The sequence below is a fragment of the Xiphophorus maculatus genome, chromosome 11 (assembly GCF_002775205.1).
Source record: "Xiphophorus maculatus strain JP 163 A chromosome 11, X_maculatus-5.0-male, whole genome shotgun sequence".
NCBI lineage: Eukaryota > Metazoa > Chordata > Actinopteri > Cyprinodontiformes > Poeciliidae > Xiphophorus > Xiphophorus maculatus.
In genome coordinates this window covers 27,255,716-27,279,549 of record NC_036453.1, presented here as the reverse complement: position 1 = coordinate 27,279,549, position 23,834 = coordinate 27,255,716, and the positions used below count along the sequence as shown (strand labels likewise).

At 38.8% G+C, this 23,834-nt stretch overlaps 1 protein-coding gene across 4 annotated transcripts; it reads right to left on the bottom strand.

Moving 5' to 3' along the window:
- Positions 1-1,122: 1,122 nt before the first annotated feature.
- Positions 1,123-23,827, bottom strand: umodl1 (uromodulin like 1). Of its 4 annotated transcripts, none has more exons than XM_023342400.1 (19): positions 23,700-23,827; positions 21,554-22,126; positions 21,210-21,449; positions 20,581-20,823; positions 20,150-20,308; positions 18,532-18,659; positions 17,467-17,650; positions 16,654-16,794; positions 12,131-12,376; positions 8,667-8,924; positions 8,244-8,356; positions 7,436-7,655; positions 6,765-6,902; positions 5,943-6,670; positions 5,668-5,828; positions 4,008-4,244; positions 2,793-2,949; positions 2,551-2,635; positions 1,123-1,983 (listed from the first exon to the last, which is right to left on the bottom strand). In XM_023342400.1, the coding sequence occupies exons 3-19, from the start codon at positions 21,283-21,285 to the stop codon at positions 1,796-1,798; spliced, it is 3,462 nt and encodes a 1,153-aa protein (XP_023198168.1). In that variant the 5' UTR covers positions 21,286-21,449; positions 21,554-22,126; positions 23,700-23,827; the 3' UTR covers positions 1,123-1,795. The 4 variants fall into 4 exon arrangements, with proteins under 4 accessions (XP_023198168.1, XP_023198167.1, XP_023198169.1 ...); XM_023342399.1 differs by having other exon boundaries at positions 23,625-23,721; XM_023342401.1 differs by lacking the exon at positions 23,700-23,827 and adding an exon at positions 22,510-22,597.
- Positions 23,828-23,834: the final 7 nt, after the last annotated feature.

Sequence of the window (23,834 nt, the reverse complement as noted above, 5' to 3'; positions counted from 1 at the left end):
TGCCTTTTGATGGGTTTTGAGTAGAAACACAACTTCCACTGTTATAGTATAGTAATAAACAGCTGTGAAGCATGAGATTGATTAGAAGTGTAAATAAAGGGCAAAAAACATCAAGAACAATTATTTGTGGTGTCACCAGTGCCCATGGAAGCTTGTTTTTAATAGGATATATTTTATCTTGATAGGAACAGCAAATAAAACATTTAAAAAAATGGTAATGGAATATGTTGTATAGGGGGAAAAATCTTTCTAAAGTGTCAGGTGGATTGTAGAGGAAAAAAGTCTGGTCTGTAGCTTTAAGTCCCTGCAGATCTGTGGTTCAGCAGGTGAATAAAATCACAGAGGGGATGTTTAAAAAGTAATGGCCTGTATGAGAGAAAATCCCCATGCAGGCGCAAATACAGCCAGGCTCAATAAAAACCTGATGAATGTGTCTCTGAGCCTCCTGGAACTGGATGTATAGAGGCAGACTGGAGGCGGGGAGGCAGGAAAACAGGAAGAAGAGTGTGGAAGTGGGTCATGTTGCAGCTCTTACAGAGCAAGCTGCCTTTCACTACATTCAGAATTAGCGTTGTTCCTTCATCGCGCCTTGCTGTTCCCAAGGGCCGGATGGAGAAACGCAGCAAATTCTCCCAGGACAGCTGTTTTCCGTCTTCCACATGGGGATTCCTGATTGTCCTCTTCGGTGTGCGAGGATTATAAATTTTTTAATTATTAAATATTTGCTGTTTTCAGAAATCCCTGCAGCATATCCAAGCCACGGACATGAAGAAAGAAAAGGGAATCTGCAGCAATAAAGGCACATTTCTGCCAATTTTCTGCACTCATTCCCTTCTCCTCAGCCTCCATCTACTGGTTAAGGCCGTCTCCCTCTTTCCGGTGTTCTGAGTTGTTGCCATGGAGATTGGTTGCCAGGTTTTTGAGAGGAAGGCTGAATGGTTAATGTGGAGGTGGGGCATTTGGAGCCCTCCAGATGGTTCAAAAAACAAGTCTTTCTCCAGGGGCCTCCCCTTCACGGAGAAAGACTCTATTATTTAGTACTCACCCCCTCGACCGTCGATCCAGGAGCCGCATTTATGACCTGGCATTCAACAGTGAGGGATTATGGGAAGTGTGCCTGGAGAGACGCTGGATCTTCCTCATAATCTCTGCTTGACATCTCTGCTCAGCAACTGATCCGATTAACCGAGAAGTAGGAACTACAAAGTTCACCCATGACCAATTAATCGGACGTGGAGAATGATTTGATTTTATTGAAGCACCTCGAGAAGCATAGGTTAATATTAGCATTTCTGCAAGTTTCTTTTTAGGTCGTTAGCATGGTTGAATATGAATGCAGCAGTTTGTGTAAAGAATATAATTTAATTCGAAGCGCTCATATTTTATTTAATTGACATTCCAAACCTGTTTAGGACAAATGTTAACTTTAATAAAGTCATAGGCTAAATATTTTTCAAATTCAATCACAGTTACTATTTTTAAATAATTAATATTTCAAACATAATTTCTTTTCCTTGCTTGAATATATTTAGTCCGGTGAAGGTGACCAAAAGTAGGTTCAAATGCAAAGTGAGCTCAGACATAAATACCAACACTGACCCCTAGTGGCAGGTTTCTGTAATTGCTACGCGTGTTTTTCTGCTGCTGCTCCAGTGGCGTTCAAAGTCAGTTTACAAGCGTCGGTGTCCTGCATGTTTTAGCTATTATACTGGCTCAACACACCTGAAGCTAATGATGATTAATTAGCGGGATTCTGTGGAACTAAACCCGAGAGGACCGGAGCTGGACTCCCATGCTAAGTGTTAAAAACAAGGTAGGTGAAGTTTTCCTCTTTGGGTTTGACGTTGAAGTTGTAGTGTCCGATGCGGTTCCTTTGACAGTAAAACAGGCAGACGAATCCCACAATGAAGCAGAGACACACACCGACTCCAAGACAGGAGAAGCCGACTATGTGGATGGTGTTGAGCTTCTCCTCCAGGGACTCTGAAATAATGTTTACATCGACACAATTCAATGAAAGGTACACCGGCGTTTCAGGGCCATCATAGATAGAAAAAAGGAATAATTTTCACCAAAAAACCTTTTAGATTCATTTCAGAAGTTTTCCAGTACAAAAATGTAAAAATTTCTGTTTCAAAAGTCTTTTTTTACTTTTAAAACTCAGAAATGTCCAGTTGTTGGGTTTTTTTCTCACAGGCTTTTGACTTTAGGTGGTCAGAAATGTTCCAGTTTTTTTTTCTAGAAAATGTTTGAGATTCATTTTAAAAATCCAGAGTTTTGTGGCAAATATTTACTACCTTTTTTCTTTCTGTTATGGGCCCAATACATCGCTGTAGAAAAGGGAACTAGCAGCATGATTTCACACTGAAAAATTCAAAGATTTACTCTAAGCATGTTAAACTACAAGTGGATTGTTCTACAGCGAGAAAAGATACATTTATTTTAAGCTTTCCTGCGCAGCTGTATCAGAGGTAACAATATATGGTGGCCGTTTAACGTACCAACATAGCATTATTGAACATTATTGAATAGACCAAAAAAAGCATTCACCTTCACTTAATCTAAGTATAGGCCCAGATGATCCAACACTTGTTCCAATCGTGTTTCCAGTCCGAGCCGTTCTTTGTAAACAGTCCTACAAGAAAGCATGAGATTATGGCGTGCTCTTCGAATACCCCATATTCTGCTTCATGGCATGCTTCCGTCCAAGCCAGCGGTGATTAGTCTTATGTTGGGCCTGTATCTTTTGAAAGACTGTATCTTATGAAAGTAAATCAGTAGGCGGCACTCACTGGAATGCAGGTATTGGATCCAACCTGGACGCAGATCTGGACCTTGCAGTGCAGGTAGATCACATTCAGGTTAACAAAGGAGAAGATCTGCACTGACACCCGGGAGGTGGTGGAGTTGCCGTTCATCAACACTTTGGTGAAATCGTTCCGAGGACAGCTGTGGAGACGCGGAGCAAAGAGAGACCCATAAACTTCCTGTGACTTGGCTTCACAGGAATGATTTTCACCTGGATTTTTGATCTGGACTATATGGTTTAGTTACCTTGCAACATGAACACTCATTAAAAATTAGGTTGTCGATTGTAACCCGGTTTTCTGTTGCTCATTTACACACCTAGTCCCTGGGTAAATGGTGAGCGAGCCACTGATCAGTGATTCTGGGAAAAGGCAAGTTTTAGGCTTATGAAAGCCTCTTTTCATAAAATAAGAACATGTTTTAAAACATTAGTTCTTTTATGGTTTTTTTATTTTTTTCTCTTTGCAGAATGGACGGGTGGCAGTGTGCTTGGTTGTGTGTGAGGTGGCAGAAAAATAGTCTCGCCCAGTGTGCAATTAAAACTAGAACTACCATCGTGTGTGCGGTGGACAACTGCAAATGCCAACATTTTGTTAATTTTACATTTAATATCAAAGGGATTCCTGGAATTGAGACCTTTTTTCTTTTTCTTTTTTACTGTCAATGGGGTAAAATGGATGTAATGGAACTGCCCCATACATTAAGCAATTTAAAAACAACCTTGTGGACATGCAACAAGTAGGAGTTTGCCTAATAGTTGCTTTTATAGTTTAGAGTTTTAAAAACACTGATTTGCTTTTGGATAAAATAACCAAACACTTAAGTCAAATCTAACTTAGGTATTTGGATAAAATGTCATATTATATAGAACTCCAGTCCTCAAGGTCTGCTGTCCTGCAGTTTTTAGATGTGGCACAGGTACAAAACACTGGAAAGAAATGGCTTAATTACCTCCTCCTTGTGTAGATAAGTTCTCCAGAGCCTTGCTAATGACCTAATTATTCTGTTCAGGTGTGGTGCAGCAGAGGCACATCTAAAAGTTGCAGGGCAGTGGCCCCCCAGGACTGAAGTTTGACACCCCTGATATAGAACATAAACTGTAATAATAGAGGTAAATAAAGGTTGCATTGGTACTTAGAGAGGGAAAGAGTAGATGTTCTCCAACATGGGGATGGAGCAGTGATTGTGCAGCAGCACACCTGTTCTCCAGGAAGGTGTAGCTGTTGGGGTCGGCCGGGTTCTGGGTGGGAGTGGTCCAGCATTTGTTGATGACCACTTTCATTTGGTCCGAGGTGCTGTTCAGGCTGACCTCCATCACCACGGCCTGCCCTGGGGACAGGCTGTAGTTGTGGGGCAAAGGCGCGGTACCGTTCATCAGCTGCACCGCCACCTGGAACGATCCCAGACCCGTGATCACGTCTTTGATCATGTTATACCTGGAGACAAATGGGAGAAACGCAGCTGGAATGATTTCACTTCTTATTGCAAGCAGTGCAGTTATTTGCAAAAGTTTAACACTTTGAGAGATGACTTGATGCTATTGTTTGTCAAAAGAGAAATAAAGTAAGTTTGCACATATTTAAATGAGTGAGCTAGGAAGCTAAGTTGAACACAAAATCTGCAAACGGGAGGAATAAGTTTAACCCACACACTATCTGAGTAGTGAGAAATGTATTTGTTTTCCATTTGTAAAAAACTAAACAAAAAAACACTTTTTTTGCAATTAAATTAAAAGCCATTAGCCACTTTTGAGCAAATTTTCAAATAAGACATTGAACCTCAAGAGGGCGCTGTTGGCAATATTGTTGAACATGACCTACAGACCCAGACAACATAAATCTCACAGTCTACAACCTTTCATGGTTGAGACTTTCAGGCAAGAATCAGTTAAGAAGCAGTGGGGTTTTTTTCATAATAAACATATTTTTAATTCTTCCAAGTAGTGCTTTGGCAACAGTGCGTATATAAAATTAAATTACAGTTTATAAAACTGTTCAAATAAAATATTTTATTATATTACAGTTTATATAAAAGTGTGTACTTTTATATAAACAGTCATTCAATACATCAGAATGTGTTCTGATGAGGCTTGTTTGTCAGATTTAAAGTACCCTGTGAAAATCAAATGTAAGCAGATATTAAATATACTTTTCATTAAGCCCACATCACCGCATTACATTATTGTTCAGATGTAATATTCTAATTTTAAATGTTGTGTTTCCATTAGCTGTAAGCAGAAAATTATGATCAACAGAAATAAATGCTTGAAAACATCATGTGTGGAATTAATCTGTTTCACTTTGTGAAATTAGTTATTCAAATAAACATCTTAAAATTCTCATTTATGAATATGAATGCATATATTTCATGTCAACAAGCAGTAAAGTTGTCTCTTAGACTAAAAAGACTTGCTATGTATTACTATCTATTACACCAATGGTGTAATAGATGCCACCAGTCATGGTAATAGATACCATATATCTATTATGTCTCTGTTGTTAGTGAGAGAACAGAGACTTTTGCCATATCTGTGATTTTTAGTTAGCTTGGAAGCTAGTAACACATAGAAGACAATGAGGACAGCTAACTGGATTATTGGAGTGTCCCTACTACTCTCTCTCCAGGTTATGTTTCAGAGCTCCTTCACAAGAGGTCGCTGAACATCATCAGCGATGTAACAATCTCACTGATGGTACAAGATGTTATTTTATATATTTAATCTAAATTATTCCATGAGTCGCTGTTTTCCTCCTAATCTGGTAAGAAATGTTGGCTCATTTTATTGACACTTTACAATGAAATGACAAAAAACTCTGGGTAGTTTTAGTAGAGCAACCATGACTTTAAGATTAATCATACCCCATGGAGCCAAAGTCTGCAGAAATCAGCATGCTCGTCATGTAGGAACACATGATGGGGACTTCCAGCCTGATTCTTGGAACCTCTACTGCGCCACCTTCGGCTGTGTACGGATCCATGCTGTTGAACAACTTCACAGATGCTGTGTACATAGTTTCATTCTGGAAAGAAAATGAAAGACAACAGAAGGGTCGCCCTTGGAGTTCGTGCATTCTGGTTTACGAGAATGATGAAAATGACCATCACCAACCAAGTGTTCAGGTACTGAGACTTACATGCACAAGCCTGGTGCCACACTCGTTCCACGCCACAGTCATCTGAACGTGGGAGGCATTACCTCCATTGACTCCACACTCCGGCATGCCCAAGTACAGAGCACCCTCTGGGATTTTTGCACTCACCAGAAAAGCTTTTGCAAGAGTGACAGTAATGGCAGCCACTCTGCAGTGGACTGAAAGGGCTCCTGACAAAGAGGAATCAGTGGCTGATCTTAGAGCAGAAGATGGGGTTGTAGAAGTGATGCTCGGGGTAGTGGTTGTTGTTGGGACAACAGAAGACACTACTTGGCTAGAAGAACTTGTTGAGTGTGTAGTATTGATCTCAGAGTCAGTAATGGTTGTTGTTCTGGGAGCAGCAGTCGTTATCAGATTAGTAGAAAGGATCATTGGGATGGAAGTAGTTCTTAAGGTGCTGGTCAGAGCTGCAGAGTGGCTTGTCGGAACATTAATGACCAGTGTTGGTGAGTTATTGCTTGTTTGAGTAGTACTGGTAATTACAGGAGCAATGAAGAGTGTTGCTGAAGTAGCGGTAGTTGGTGGGATATTATTATTATTATCTGTAGCTGTAGGGATGGCAAATCTAAAGGAAGGACCATTTGCACTGGTTGCCAATACAGGATTAGTAGTTTTAGAGCTGTTGGTAGCTTGAGCAAAAGTTGGGACAGGTGGAGTAGGACTTATTGTAGAAACTTCTGGTGCTGATATTGTGTCCACGGTACCATTTGCTGCACGGGACATGATGCATTCATGAGGAAAAATAAAGATATCCACATGAATATCAGTAAACAATATGCGTTAACTTTCCCACTAATGCTCTACCTTGACATTTGCGTCCAGGTCTTTCTGGGTTGTTGTCTATAAATCCATCAAGGCAGATGCAAGTGTAGGAGGCCCATGTGTTTGTGCATATAGCCCACCGAGAGCAATCATTTTCTCCTGAGGCGCATTCGTCAAAATCTGTTGAAAAAAAGAGTCACTCATGACCTGTCATTTTTATGCAGACAACACTGTAGACTCATAAAGTATCACCTTTTGTCCATCAATCAAATTGTACATGAATTAAAATAAATATCTAGTTGTGGGAGATCTGAAGATGCTGTTCATCTAATGTACATGCTTTATATGTTCTAAAATAGTTTCCTCTTGCTCTTTTGGTTGCTCTCATAGCGGGTTTCCACATCTCATGTTCTCTATCTCATGCTGACCCTAACTTCTGTTCCTCCCAAATGTTAGTCCAACTACAGTCATATTCAATAAATTAGAATATGCGTTCAAGTGAGACTAAAAATAGCTATTGAAAATCACCTTTAACCTTTCATTAAGCTCACATACGTACATTTCTATTGGTCTGATCTAATATTCAAATTTAAAATGGCATATTTTCATCGACTAAGGGCAAAATCACCATAATTAATGGAAATAAAGGATTTCAAACATCCATTTGTGTGTAATTGAGTCTGTTTAAGGTAGTATTGCAAAGTAAGATATACCATTGATGCTTGTGCTGTTTCCATCCACAGTGAATTGGGAGCTGTTCATCAGGGACTGCACCAGCGCTGAGGACACATTACCCACGGCTTGTCCTGGACTTGGGTTGAAGATTATGGAGAAGTCCACCACCACGCTACCCAGGTAAAAGCTTTGGATCTCAATCCTCACCTGACCTGAATCCACCATAGCTTTGATCTCTGGAGGCAGAGACTTGTAGATCTGTTGGTAAAAGGTTTGCATTTCAAAGATGATGCTTCACAGTGTGTACTTTTCATCGTAGGTTCCCTTTTAGAGAGCAAAATCTCAAACAAGAATGCTTAATTGAGCAAATGAATAATATACTGAGCTCAGTGGCTGGCAACCAACCAGTAGCTTTGCCAGAAAAACACCTTTATTTGTTGTGATTGCGCTGGTGAGATCACAAAGGGGCAAAATGAGACAAATATTCAATTCATGAGAACTTTCATTGAGCCAAAGGCCTCATAATAAGTATGTGAACAGTGATCATGTTTATGCATACCTGGCCTGTGTTGTAGCAACAAGAAATAAGATGTGGGTGTGGTTTGTAAAACCCAAGATCTTAATAATCAACAGGTCTGAAATGTTCTTTGCCTCCAGTAACCTGCTCCAAAAATGAACACCTTCAAAGACAACCAAGGACCATAGCTGTACACAAGCTGAGACTTAAGCATAATAACAGAAAAGTTTTGCCCACATTTGTAATGTGCAAATCTGATAAGGGATATACTGCATACTCATATTCGAAGATGGCATTTTGTCATGGCATTCTTCTGTTAACACACCTACCTCCTGTGTAAAAGTCTCTGTGAGGTTTTTGTAGGCCTGGCTGCTGCTGTTGCTCAGGTCTTGGTTGAACTTGATGTTTGTGAGTCGTGTTGTTGCATCAAGAGTCTGAGCATCTGCAAAGAAAAACCTTGTTTGGCAACATAAACCATCTAACCCCAGGCCTTCAGGTTAAAACCCATCCAAACTTTATGTAAGACATGAAGGCGAACTAGTGATGTACTCAATTTTCTCAAAAAGAACATTGTGATAGGTTGAACTATTCTTAAAGTTTCATGCTGTTACTTGTATTCACACAATAATAACGATTTAACACTTGATCCCATGACGACAATTATTACTTTGAATGCATGGACCGAAGTCTCCAGTGGGTTTCAGTGAGCAAAAATGACTTTGTACTAAAGCGCTGCAATATTTCATTCTTACCCGTTTTGACCATCATGTGAAGAGCAGATCCTTGCCCTCCACAAGCACAAGGTGTCACAGTGACATTGTAGAGCACCCCAGGCTGAAGTCCATTCAGCTCTATCATAGTCCTGTTGGTTTCCCAGCGCTCAGTGACCTCTGATGTCTTGCTCAGAGTGATCCAGAAAGTCTGGTTGCTTTGAACCTGGGTTGACCACTGGACAGACATGGACGTTCCAGTGACATTAGCAGACCATAAGCCACTAATTCTAGGAGGTCCTGGTAGGGTGTGTAATGAAAGAGAGTAGTGTAATTTGTCATGACACATTGTTAAAATAAATGGCTGTAGTTACTTTTGCTTTTGCATAGCATCACAGGTTTGTACACGTTTTTACAGTCTAAGTTAAGCACTTGAGTATATTTATTTCATTCAATGTCAGAATAATAAATCCAACACTATTTGCGTTGATATCATTTCCAGATGTTGGTTTCTCATATACAGTAAATATCAGTACTGCACTTTTAGAAATAGTGTTATGACAAATTGGTGTTTATGTTTTGGTTGTTCTTATGTGTTCCTCTCCAGTCATGGGTTAATTCAAAAGGTATCACCATATTCAGTTATTATTGCCAATAATAACTATGTTTGTAGTTTCTTTTGACACTTATTTCAGCGTCCCATTTAGTCTCTTATTTACTCCTTTCTCCCTGCCACAGCTGTTCCTCATTTCATCTGATTAGTGATTTGCGTTCCTGTGTCCTTTTCCATCAAAATGTTTTGGTATATCATTGTCAACAAAGGGGAAGAACACTAGCAATAATGTTGGCATAAGATTACACCAAACTCCATTGGACATATGATTAGGGCTAAAGACTATTGTAGCTGATGTAAAAACTTACTTTACTCATCTATAAAGAGTAAACCTGCTATGACATTGTTACTTATGTTCCCACTCATGTTGATGTATCCAAAGGCTTCTTTTGTGAAGGAATAGCCATGAAAAATTATCTTTTGAATAAACATAATTTCTATGTTGTATGTGTGCTGCTTTTAACGCAGCTACATTTTTGCATGGGTCATGTACGTATATTGGGGTAATTTATGTTAAATTTACATTGTGCTGCTGTGTAAAGATACAGATACTTCAACTGTGACGCCACAATAATCATCCGTGCAAGTTCAATGAGCTAAACACATTTTAGAAAAGCTTATAAACACTCAAATAAACAGGCAGAAGTATGCAGAAAATAAGTCCAAGTTCACTCCATCTCAGAAGTTCCAAGCATTTAGAATGCTGAGGTGAGTGAACCTTCATAAGTGCAGACAGGGCATCCACTTAGCATTGCATAACATGAAGTAACATTATTACCCAGGAAATTTGCTGGGTTAAAATTTTGCAGCCATGCAATACGTGGAAATACAAAGACGGAGCATTATTTACTTGGTTACATATCTTCATATGCCATTGAAACATAAAGCATACACGCAGTAGTGTGACATGAAGCGCTGTCGTACCTGTCAGGGTGATAATAGATCTGTCAATAGGCCTAGAATTAAAACCTCTAAACCACATTCTCACAACCCCTAGATAGTGTCACCATCTAAAAAGAAATGTCTTCTTCACTGTAACCACTGGTAACCAGATGTACTGGCTGAACCAGTTGGCCTTAGAGGTCGCTTGTCTTTCTGTTTTCAAATTAACCACAAAGCTGTGTTGTAATTGTGTAGGATTTTTAGGTGTTTTTCCCCCCCTTTTTCAAAAAAAAAGAAGCCCCGCTGCATATCTCAGCTTGCATAACTTATACCCAGTTATAGACTAACACGTTCTCTTGTTCACTGTGGTTGTTACTTATTGGAAGCCATTTTAAAATAGTAAAGTCCTTCTTTTTACCAGTGTTATGTGAGCTGTGGAGTTGAAACGTGTCAGAATTTTTTTCAAATGGTGGGATGAAGCAATCCAATCGAAACTCGATTTACTTATTAAGCCTGTATGACTTACTTGTGTCTGTACGCAATCTGCCATTTCTAAGATGACTAATGATTAATATGCAGAAACTTCGTAGTAGAATGCAAACATTTTGTGACATCAACATGTGATATTTATGGTGAACAATTCTGATTAAAAGCAAATCTCTACAAATGAAGGAAATAGTAATGATAAAAAAACGTGTAGCCATCGGGTTGCATATGTCTGCACACCCTGAAACTAATTTGCTGGAGCACCTTTTGATTCATTTTCAGCATTTGGTCTTCTTTGGCAAGAGTTGATAAGCATGGCACATCTTGACTTGATATTATTTGGCCACTCTACCGTCAAAATGACTTCCAAATATACCAGATTACATGGATGTCTCTTGTCTGTCATGGTCTTTTGGTCCAAAAAAAAACAAAAAAAACAGACAATACTAGAATGATGGGAACAGGACACAGAGTCAGAGAATGAGAACCAGAGAATCCAGCCAAGAACAACAACAAAAAATAAATGGGAGGTTAAATATTGAGGCACAGGTGAGAAATGACAAAGGAACTAACAGCAGTGAAACGGAGAAAGCAGGAAAACTGAGGGAGGGGAATTAACACAAAGGAAACTGAACTACATTAAAAAGGAACCACAAACTAAGAGGAAAACACTAATCTAATGCAAAATCCAAAAGCACAAAGAACAAAGCATAAGAATAAACTAAGAGGCACTTTTCTAACAATAATGAACACAAAGTTTACTGAATATGGCAAAAATATTTAGAACATAGATGAACAAGGAAAAGGATTTTCTTTAAAAACACAAACCCAGACAGCCCTCCTCAGATAAACGTTTCTGTCAAATTCAGTTTTGAACTCTGGCTCACTATATAAAAACTTATGAATAACTATTCCTTTGTTGATTTAGTTGCATATTTGGCCTCAACATGACTAAAAAAAATTAGTCCCTGATCCTTATCTTCAGCTCTCTATTCCACACCTGAAGGTTTGGGTCAAAACTGACTTTTACAGTGATTATTATTTTTGTCCAAATTAACAAAAGCCCCAATTCCACGAATGAGACATAACGACTCATCATGACTCTCCTACCACTACATTCTGCTGTGACAGGGCATTCTTTTTGTAAACAGCAATATATAACAATGTACTTTAAATAATTTGAAGACACCAAATAATTTTATTTTCATTGGTGGGGTTGGTTTCAGTTTGGTAGTGATTGTGAAAAGTTATTCCATAGATTATCCTGACGCTGGTATGGATAGTTTTAGAAACATAAGGTCTCATTTATTGCAACCTCACCAAACTCAGAAATGTAACTAATGAACAAAAATTAGGCATAATTCAGTAACTGCCTAGATTATTTGGCATCTGAGGAGCAGTCTGCATGCAATCTTCCAGCAAAATCTGCATTTTTGTTTTTTCTATTCGGAACAGCAGATGCTAACTTTTCTTTTAGGTTCTAGTTTTCTGAAGCAACTTGGGACGAAAGGTCAGGATTTCTTACGACATGGAGCCGCTGATAGAGCTGAGGCAGCAGCCTGGCTCATGCTGGTAGCCGGCGCTGAGCTTCTCCCCAGTGAGGCGTGTGACGAATTATAAGTGACGGGACTTGTGTTAGTCAGAGCTGTAGTCCCACCGGTTCCGAGCGGGACGGAGCCATCGCCTGAAGGGTCCCGTGTGCTGCTGAGCGTCCAGGAAAAGGTTGTGTTCACCACTGGGGGCATGGCGGTGGTCCCCACCCCGGTGCCACCTGGGAGCAAAAAATAAGAAGAGCGCGTTGAATCAAAGCTTCTGAAGAAAACCTTGCGTGGGCATTGATGTGCCTTCGTGCATTTATTTTTTGTTGTTGTTTCAAAGATGACTCACAACAGAGAAACACAGAAGAGGTCATGGTGAAAGTATTAGAAATCTGGACAGTTTTCGTTGTGTTTACTTTGCCTCATGCTGTGATGTATTTTTGTAGCATAGGATGCATGTTGTTGATGTGTTTTTGTGGCCTTTATTTGATTCGCACTGAAGTATTTTCCATTAGTCATTGCTTCTGTTTTACTGTCACTGCGAGGGATAAGCTTTTACTCTTTGTTTGTCTTTCTTTAATATGTCTGTAGTTGTTCTCTACATACATAACCTTGCAAAAGTATTCATATCCCTTGTACTTTTTCATATTTTGTCAAATTGCTGTCAAAACCTTTAGTTTAATTTGGATTTTTTTGGATAGTGCATAACTCTGATGAGGAAAAAAAATGCTGCATTGATAACTTTTATTTGGTTTCCAAATTAAAAGCTGAGAAGCATGGTGTACATTTGTGTTCAGCACTTCAAAGTCAATACTTTATAGAAGCAGCTTTTGTTTCTGTTACAGCTGCAGGTCTCTACACTGAAAAAAAATTTTTTTTGAACCATCTTTTAAACATACTCAGCTAATTTTATGAGTTTTGCTACAATAGATTTCAAAATGATTCAAATGAGAATTGTAGCTCGAGCAAATAGAATAAAATTAGCTGTGGCATATTAGAGTATCTTTTTAAGTTGGTTTAAAGAAAAAACATTTTTCAGTGTACCAGCTCTGAACATCTACAGATTGACATTATTTTCCACTTAGCTTTGTGATAGCCATCAGTTTACGAAAAGTTATTTTAAATTCTTGACTCAGATTCTCTGTTAGATTTAGATCTGGACTTTGACTGGGCCCTTCTAACTCATGAACATGCTTTCATCTAAGCCAATCTGTTGCTCCTTTTGTATGTTTAGGATGGTCGTCCTGCTGGAAGGTGATATTGTGCCCCAGACTTAGTCCTTTACAGCCTCTAAAAGGTTTTCTTCCAGGACAAAACAGATGATCCAACTTAAAAGACAAATATTTAATTTGTTACAAGTAATCAAATTAAGTTTATCCAAGTAAATATATTACATTTATTAAGTTTGACGGATTGTATTTAGGGGTAGAATAACGTAACAATATAAAAAGTGAATGCTGCATCTTTTAGATTCTTATCTGGATTTATTTCCCTTCTACGTCATGATTATGCACTACATCGTGTTAGTCTATCACATGAAATCCTATTGAGATACATTAACGCTAGTGTAACAAAAGGTGAAAAATTGCAATGGGGTATGAATTACTTTGCATGTCAGAGAGTTATGAAAGAGATATAAGTTATAAATGTACCTTATGCATATCATAGCATGTAGTTTTGGCTGAAAAAAGTGCAGATTATGTTTTGGGACGTTTGTAAACTGTTACTTTGAAACCAGTTTCCACTTTGCTCCGTATTTAACTTTACTACCAGTCTATAGAACAGCATTACCAGGTGTTGGTTCTGTTCTGGTGCTTTCTTGCACGTTTCAGTTGTTTTCCTGTTCCAACATGTTTAATTGAAATGAATCAGTTGCCTCCACAGCATGTCTTCAGGTTCTACCAAAGCATATTAGCTGCAGGCAGTTAGTTTCCTTCTTACACGTTTACATCAACTCACGTCTTCGTATGTTTTATAGTTCTGCTGTCTGGATTTCTGTTGGACTGTTTAGACCAGGGGTCAGCAGCCATTTTAGTGAAAACAGTGTTTCTTGCCAATTTCTCTCCTTTAAAAAATAATTTAGCTTAATATTTAATTACTTATAAAATGTGTTACAGAACCAGAGTTGAGCTTCCATTTTAACAATAAAAATGTGACTTCTAAAATACGCAGATCCACCAGATTTCCACAAAGCACCTGCCTAAATTTGCTGTTTAGATCTTGTTCCTGTCATATAAAACTCCTTATTTGTCTGCTTATGATCACATCAATTCAAGATCCAAGTGAAACAATGTTGAGTCTTTTTGTTTTAGTTTGACATTGCAGTAAATAAATAAATAAAACAGAAACTGGATTTCTTATTGTAGGTGCAATCAGTTGTGGAGCTTCTATGCAGATATAGAACCAAACCACATAGAAAAACTGCTACACGTCTGCTTTCATTAAAATTCACATAAAAACTCTGCTCAGTTCCAAATAAGAGCCCCTGTGGTGGGCCCAAAAACCCACTGCAGCTCTGACGCCGCAGGTTGCAGACCCGCGATTTGATTATGATTCAGTCTGCAATAACATTCCTTTATTTGATTCTTCTTCCAGCCTCCTGTCAATGAGTCCACACTTACAGCCTGACAAGTTTACCTCTATCAGTGTTTATTAAAAACCAGGAGAAAATGAAACTGCCTAGTAGCCATGAGTGTCAAACAGAAACTTTGGAGTAAAACTGTTAACTGATGCAATATTTTGAGTGCTGTTTGGGACTTTCCTATGTTTGATGCTGGAAAGTCCCTTGTTACATTTATACAATATTGTCATTTCAAAACAGAAAGCTATTTATAGAGGGAAAAAAAACTAGTTTAGGTAAAATAAAACTAGTTTAACCCTCTCCGATCAGATGTCACTGCACCAAAATGCAACATAGGTTTTAAACTTGTAAGATAACTTGATATCTTTCAGCATTATTCCACTAAGTCTTTGTGGAAGGTGTAACAAATTGCTCCAGTCTGCAAAAGATATATTCATATTTCCCTGATTGAGCATGTACAGCACGCTGCAAAGGTATACACTCACAACAATCTGTGCATTTTTAGGATAGCGAGTTTCGACAGGGAGGAAACACAAAAAAAATTTGAAAAAGTCTTGGATCCACTTGTTTTCGCTCTTCCCTGAGGAAACACAACCAGCTGAAAGACTTTTGTGGAATGGCTCGACCAGCTTTGCACATCTAGAAGCAAGAATATTTTTTGCAAATTCGTCATTACAAAATAGATCAAGCTCAGGCAGATTGGATGAAGAGCGTCTGTGAAGAGAGATTTTCTTCAAATATTTCGACAGATTCTCTACTAGATTTATATATAATGCTGCCAGTTCTACATTTTGGCTGTTTGGATGCTGTGTGAATTTGGTGTTTTGCATGTTGGCGTAAACATAAAGCTTTGGTCTAATCTGATCAGAGCACCTTCTTCCACCAACGCTGTATCCTGTATGACTTGTGCCAAGCTGCAGACCAGATCTATTGTATTTTTGTTTTTTTGATGTTGTTTTTTTTTTGGCCACTTGTTTTTGGCCCAATTTTTGTTCAAAACATTCGTAGTTATAATTAGGCCTGTCACATTAACACATTTTGCTGGATGATAAATTGTCCCAGTAATTATCCTGAAACATGATAATATTGCTGTTTTGAGACTTTTTTTCAAGTAATGTATTGATAATGGTATAATAATGCCAGTTTGCTCTCTCAAAGACCAGGAACTGGGAGCTGGGAGACGTTTTAAATATCCAAAATAAAATGCAACAAGTGAAATACAAACCAGACACAACCAAACCCATAAATAAATTAGATTATTATGAAGTCTCTGTAACCAAAATGTCCCTACAAAAAATATTACCCATCAGAATGAAAATTATTGAGCTTGTTTTAATCTATCCTGTGATTAACGGATTCATTGATTAATTGCTTATCATGACAGGCTTAGTTGTAAGGCTGGACAATAAATCAATAACAATATATATATTGCAATAGACGTGATCAATATCAATAGATCTGATAGAATATTCAATACTCAATCTATAGAATATTGACTGAACTCCACAGCATTCTGGGAGATGTAGGCAGAGAAAAAGCTTTAGCTGCTCAAGTGCTCACAGCGAGTAAGGCACTTTGGGTGACATCAACTAACTCACTAAACTATTTGGTTACCTAGCAACAACCTGTTGAGTAACTTGTGCAGTAGCAGTTTCCGGTTTTGCCACTGTGCCTCAAAACTGCTTTAAAAAAAAACAACTGGCTGGAGTGGAAACTGTGGATAAAACAGGACCGGGACGGCAGAATTACAGATATTTGAAATACAAAAAAAAGCTAATAATTATCAATATGATATGATATGATATGATATGATATGATATCGTGATAGGTTTTTGAGTCATATCCATTTTGTCCTTCCTGTGACAAAATCAGAAAAAAATCATTTCACAGTATAAATGATTACTGCATATCATTTCCACACAGTCTTACCTGTACAGTTCACTCCAGGGTCGTCGGGGTCACCATCCAAATATTCTTGTTGGCTGACGCACTGGTAAGAGCCCAGCGTGTTGCTGCAGTGTGTCTGAGTAGAGCACCGATGGAGAGCAGGGTGCACACACTCATCCACATCTGCCATGGGGAGAGGGAGCAGATGAGGGGGGCAGTTTAAAGCTCTCAGAAATACAGACATATAGTGTTAAAAAGCGAAATGACAAGTCAAAGAATGCAGTTATCAGAGTTAATCACAACGTTCGACTTAGGCCGGCTTCATATGTCATCCTTGAGTCTTTAATTCAAAGGCTAAGTCATGCTGATGCATCTAAAAATAAAGTCTGTTGTTACACTAAGCTGAAGTGGTGATTTAAAACGAGCCGTGCAGAGGAGAAAAGTCGTTATCTTTAACAGAATCTTAGAGCGCACGATGGCGACCCGTTTCATGTCTTTTTGTGAAAATGCAGCAAATGTGATTTATGATTAATATCAGAGCGCGCTTGCGTGTGCCTGTGCTGTGTGTGCGTGGGCTTGTGTGTGTGTGTGTTTGCGCACGCAGTCGCTCTGGTGTTATTTTCCGCTATTGCAGGAAACATCCCACAGAAGACTGTCGCTCAAACAGAAGTGGTGGGAGAAAGGAAACCGTGGTGCGGCTGAGTCATTTTTTCCTGAACACCGTGTTCTTTGCCTCATGAATCATTCTCAAAACTCGGCGAGAATGTCATTTCTCTGTAGGAAGAAAAGAAAGAAAGAAAAAGAAACCGCCTCAAGTATCTTTGCAGAGAGATCAGTGCCGCCGAGTCACTTCACCTCGCACCGTTACAGATGACACCTCCGGTATGTGTTTAAGAAGAAGGTGCAGCTTCGATGAAGCGCTGTGCAGCGATAGAGGCGAGTTGCTCCGGATGAGCAGAGATGTGGACACTCTGTAGGGATGGACAGGCCGAGAGCTCAGATAAAAGATGGAAACCTCAGAGTCCAGAGCGCCGGTGATCTTTCAAGAGAAATGAACAAAATGCATTATTAGATCAAAAGATAAAATATTTCCAATATAATTAATCACAATTTAAAGATCATGCATGTATTAAAGCTGCAGCGAGTAACATTTATTTAATATATATATATATATATATATAATGTCTATCACTATAAGAGAGGAAGAATCTAATGGGGAGGAGATTGGTGGGCAGCAGGCGCACAGGCTTGATTGACAGCGCTAAGACCCTCCTCCTGGTGCTGATTGGTTGTTTCCAGTTAGAAGGCGGAGGAGCTTGATTTATATATATATTTTTTTTAAAACAGGTTATCTGTCTGATGTCATACTGTGTCACGACAAAGTGACAGTTTCAACTTTTTTGTAAAAAAATATTTTTTTGTAAAAGTTCCGTACTTTAAAAAAGATGGAAAAGATTGGCTAGCCTTACAGTGCCTTGCAAAGTATGCATTCCCTCTGAACAAAATTTACTGTATTTTATTTTAATTTTACATAAAGCAAAACACAAAGTCCATCTTTAAATGTAACTGAGAATCTGCAACAATTCCTGAGAATTGCTGTTTTCAGACACACTCCATCCACGGATGCTAAAGGAATGGGTAACAATGTTAGTCACCATGTGAAATGGATCCAGTCCATGTTTTAGTGCATACCACAACATTCATTTTTACTTGGTGTTTCATTTCAGCTGAATTAACAGCTATTTTTTTATTTACATTGGTCAGATAAAATCCTAACAACATTCACTGGAAGATGGTGGTTGTAATGTGACAAAGTTTGGATACATCCAATGGAATTTTTTTTTTTTTTTTTGCAAGACACTGTATATATCACTCGTATTCCTGGCAGGAATGGTTTAATAAAATTAGGAGCCGTGTTACCATTGCTTGTAATAATCTGGTGAGATTCAAAAGCCCATTTTCCTTGGACAACAGTTGCTGGTAATCCATCTTCACTGTCACCGTTGTGTTCCAGAAGCTTCCTTGAAACCCCACTTCCTGTTCTGCTCCTAAAAGAACAGTTCAGATGATCAATTTCAGCCAACCTGAATAATTTTAAAAAAAAGTTCCCGAATTTGTGTTGGTCGGGAAAATGTATTAATCCTGCAGAAGCAACTGCTGACATCTGTAATCTACAAGTCAACCCTTTAACCCACAAACCTCAGTTTGCTGAAGGCATGTTGAAGTGAGAGTAGGCTGAGTTTCCACCAGAATGACGTCAGTGACCACTGGGGTCACACAGCGGGCAGTTGTTTAAGGTTGTTGCTGCTAAAGTTGGTGTTTCCAACTCGGCTGTGTTCAGATAAATAAAAGCTTTAAACTAATAAAATCATGTTTATTTTCTACCAGGATTGGGTTCTGGGAAAGTACATATGGAATATTACTGTTTTTTTCAGATCCTTGCCAGTACACGGGCAAAAAAAGTAAAAATATTTGTTCTTCCAGATTTTATTGTCTATACAGTTTTCCCATGTTTATATCATTCCTGCCTTACTTCTTTGTGTTTTTCATCGTTTCTTCCTTTTTTTTCTTTGTGTCCTTTTTTCATTTTGTTTAAGGTTTCTTTCTTTCCTTCCTTTAGGGAGTAGTGACCCCTTGTATTTTTCTCCATACTTATCAGGTCAAACCACATAGTGCAATACGATATCACTGGTCAATCTATCCGCCAAATTCTTATATATATATATTTTTTTGTGTTGTATTTATATTTACTTATATTCTTATATTCTATATTCTTATTCCTTGTTTCTTACATAATTTAAGGTTTTTCTTGCATAATTTAAGGTTTTGGTTACTCACATTTGGTGTGTACCTTAGTATTTAATTTGTATTTTGTATTCTTTTGCACTTTACTTACTGTGTGTTATCTTTGTTTTTTGCCTGGGAGCTGCTGGTAACTTCAATTTCCTGAGGGAGTCTTCCCAAAGGATCAATAAAGTACAAGTCTAAGTCTAAGTCTAAGTCTTTATTGTGTTCTTCTCGTTCGTATTTTACTGTTACCTTACCTTTTTTATTTCTTACTTCCTTTCTTCTTAGGGTCCCTTTTTTATGTCCTTCTGCCCTTTCTTTCCATATTTCTTTCTGCTCTTCTTTGGGTTTCTATTTTGTTTTGTCTTCTTGCCTTCCTCTCTCAGCTTTACAGCTGACATATTTAAAGCCTTGTCATTAATTCACAGAGTATGAAAAAGTGAGATTTTTCAAGAGGAAATTTGGGGAAACAAAATGACTTCAGCTATAAAACCATATAACACTATTGATAAAGATTTAGATAAAGATTATTGTTGCCGACAATATACTTTAACTAACAGTTTATTTAGGCTGTCTTGTTAGATCACATTACTTAGACTCATCTCTGCTACTTGTGGCTTCACTTGAACTTAAAACTCTTTAAAGAAGAAAATAAAAAAACGTAATTTTAATAAAACCCCGGTCGCGTTAACACACAGAGCCCACCATCTCTACCGTTTTTAATAACAGCACAAACAGGAGGAGCACTAACTTGTCGGATCGCTGCAGAGAAACCGGCCACATCTCTGGCAGCATTTCTGCCAGCCTGGACAGTCCAAATCAAACTCGCAGTCCACAGAACTGGGAGACGGTCCATCTGCAGTTGGACAGGATCCTGGCTTGGCGGCAAACTCATCACTCCTGTTTACAGCTTCATTCAAAGGAAAATAACACGTTACAGGCCGCATATTAGCGGCAAGTTATTTGTAGCGCTGCACTTTCTGCTCGCCCATCTGGTGTCTTGCACACAGTACCACACACTGAAAGGGCAGCCTGACTGCAGAGCCGGCTCACGGAGCAGGATACCACATCATCAGATTCATCAGACAGACAGAAGGATTTACCCTTTTTAAAAGCAGATAAAGCCCTTAGACACCTCTAAAGCTCCAACCAAAATCTGGATTTTCACCAGAGAGTACTTACACAGGGAACAGTAGCGACCAACTTGCTCATAGCCGTCGCAGCATCTCGTCACCTGCTCCTTTACTGTCTTATACTCGATCTGATGCATCATCTTGTAAAGGGTGACGGTACACGTCGTCCAGAGAAGCCAGCCGCCGCAAGGCCTCGTCACGGTGTAAGGGAACGGATGAATTACCAAGAAACTCACATTTCTGCTCTGATTCCGGATACACAGGTGGTAGCCGGAGGGATATAAGTTATTTCCTGCCAATGAAACGACATTTGCTTTAATGCGTCTGTTCATAGTCACTGAGCTAATGTCTTTTGTCAGTTTTGTTGGGCCAAGTTAATCTGTGTAGCGCATTGCCGCAACAAGCCAGTTCAAAGTGCTTTACACCAAGCAAATAATAACCACTTACGAAACAAGCAATAAAGTACATTTTATCAAATGTCCTCATGAAAAAAATGTCTATCGAATATATTGCTCAGTGTCCCAGCTATTCGAAAATAGGTGTTTTTAGCTTTGATTTAAAGGATCTTAGTGTTTCAGCAGTTTTGCAGTTTTCTAAAAGTTTGCTCCAGATTGGAGAAGCATAAAAAACCGACCGCTGCTGTGTTTGGTTCTGGTTTGCTGCGGATGCAGAGCCTACCTTCCTCCGCGGCACTTTGTCCCGAACAGAGAGCCAGCAGGGCCCCGGACGCCCAGATCGAGAGGATCCAGCTCATCTTTCACAGCTCAGAATCTCCAGCGTTCAGCTGCCACATAGTGCATGTTTGACTTTGAGACAACGCCGGCTCACTGCTCAGGGGCGAGTCCCTCTGTGGCCCTGTCTTCCTCCACCCTTCGTTACAGCATCACGTCCCCACGGCGAAGGGGTAAATGTGAAATGCTGGATAACAACACATCAGAAATCCATTCGTGGATGAGATTAAAATATTAGTGCTTATTAGAAAATACAGTATGATTCTGATTTATTTATTTATTCACACTCACACAAAGAGTCAGGTCTCTGAAGAAGCTATTGAAGGTTTATCGAGGCAGCCTGGGTATATCCAGTTTATACATTTTAAATGTTTTTGATAGTAAAAAAACAGCACATCATTCATTCCTCTTACATGCAATTTACAGAATAAATTATGTTAGCTCTGATCAATCAGTGGCAGGTTCTACAAGTAATCTCAGGTATATGAACAAGCAATTTAGTCTTTAAATGTTGGGTTTTTTTAAAAGATAGATTGCAACAACCTGTTGAATGGTTCCACATAGAAACGAAAATAATTCACAGAGTAAAACTGGATTGGCTATTTTCTCTTTTTAATATAAGTTAAAGAAGTTGTCCATTTACTTATTGTTGGAGAGTACAAGTAAACATGTTTACTGTACAAGAAAGAGAGAGATGTTCGATAGGAGGAGTTAAAGGCCCTAATGAGTCAGTTTGCATACAGGTAACCATGGAAGTGCTTGCTATGCTGCTGGCATTAACAGCCAGTTGTGTCAACCATTAATGTCATGTAAGGAGGAGGGAGAACTTCCCTGCCATTTGATGTCCTCTTCAGGCCCCTGTGGCTGCAAAACAGAAGAAGAAGAAGAAACATGGCTATTAATGTTTTCATAGTTTAAATGGGACATCTCTTCAGGTCTGATGTCACAAGATTTCTGTTGGCTCACTACACATGAAGGCCTCGTTATTTAATGCAATCATTTCACTGTAATGAGGCGTTAAAATGACCCTGATTAAAACTTAGGCTACTTGAGTCATTAAGCAGTAATTACTGGGTACATGGCGACTTGCTGGTGTGCCACAATGCAACCCGGCTCAACAGAATTCCCTATCCACGCACGTATTCATATCGCAAATCAACAATAATCGCTACAGTATATTGAGGATGTGCACTTGCTAAAAGCAGACATCGTAGGCAATTTTAAAGTTTTCATCTTCAGTGCTGCACCTGATCTTAGCTGATGATGTACTGTAGCAAAATCAGCTTTCCAGGAAGAGGCCTGCAGACCTGGCAACACGTCCCTACAGGGTGAAACTACTGACACAACCACAGGGCTGCACTATAATGACCTGGCTCCTTTTATTTGCAGGTCTAATTAGTTTCTTTGGGGTTAGCAGCAGACATGTCATTGCATGAACGCTACACAGGAGCTTCCACACTCCTGATTAAATGCTTGATATTTGTGATGTAAATAATTAGGCCATGCCAACCTTTTCCACATGTATGGTATATGCAATGTGCATGCATGCCAAAACATTGACTTTACTGTCCTTAAGCAACTTTGATAGGAAGTTAAATGGCCAATGCTGAGGTCATTGGCCATTTGGAAGACCCATTCGCAATCCGCTGGGTTTCCTTATATATATATATATATATATATATATATATACACTGCTCAAAAAAATAAAGGGAACACTCAAATAACACCTCCTAGATCTGAATGAAAGAAATATTCTCATTGAATACTTTGTTCTGTACAAAGTTCCATTTGCACAACAGCAGGTGAAATTGATTGTCAATCAGTGTTGCTTCCTAAGTGGACAGTTTGATTTCACAGAAGTTTGATGTACTTGGAGTTATATTGTGTTGTTTAAGTGTTCCCTTAATTCTTTTGAGCAGTGTATTATATTAACTAACTTGAATAATGAACTGAAGTACATGCACTGTCGGATAAATAAGTTCAATTGAAATGTATGTGTGACTGAAAGCTATACTTTGGGTTCATCAGACCACAGGATATGTCTCCAAAAATAAAGTTCTGTGTTCCTGTGTTAGCAAACTTCAATCTGGCTATTTTATGTTTGTTTTGGAGAAGTGAATTCCTCCTTGCTGGCTGGCCTTTCAACCCACTTTGACACAAGACACATTTCACATTTCAGCCTGCGTCTTCACAAGACAATCCAGTTAGAGACAGTAATCATTCTGGATGCACACTTCTCAATTTGAAGACATTAAGAAATAATTGGCATTCTTTCTAAAATTACCGTGGCATTTAGCAAATAGAAAACATTTTGGCAATTATATCTTGTAAATTGTGTGAGGGATCACTAAGTATATATCACCTTTTAGAGCCCCTGTTTCTTAATCCAGCATGTCAACAAACCTGCAACAGTTTATGTTATCAGCAGCTAACTTACTTCTCCTGTCAGTCTAACAGGTTTAACTTCTGTTAACTTCCGACAGGCTGTCGTAAAATAATGGTCTAAAAACGAACAACTTGAACTTCAGAGCAAAAAACATGGCATATCTCTTTAAATTAGCCCCACTGTGAG

Bases quoted from the DNA above. Each gene is read 5' to 3' on its own strand.
- umodl1 (XM_023342400.1), bottom strand. From the start codon at position 21,285: ATGAGCTGGATCCTCTCGATCTGGGCGTCCGGGGCCCTGCTGGCTCTC. The intron at 20,824-21,209 runs GTAGGCTCTGCA...TTTCATTGGCAG, and splicing joins ACAAAGTGCCGCGGAGGAAG to GAAATAACTTATATCCCTCC. The intron at 12,377-16,653 runs GTAAGACTGTGT...TTTTGCTCCCAG, and splicing joins CCCTGGAGTGAACTGTACAG to GTGGCACCGGGGTGGGGACC.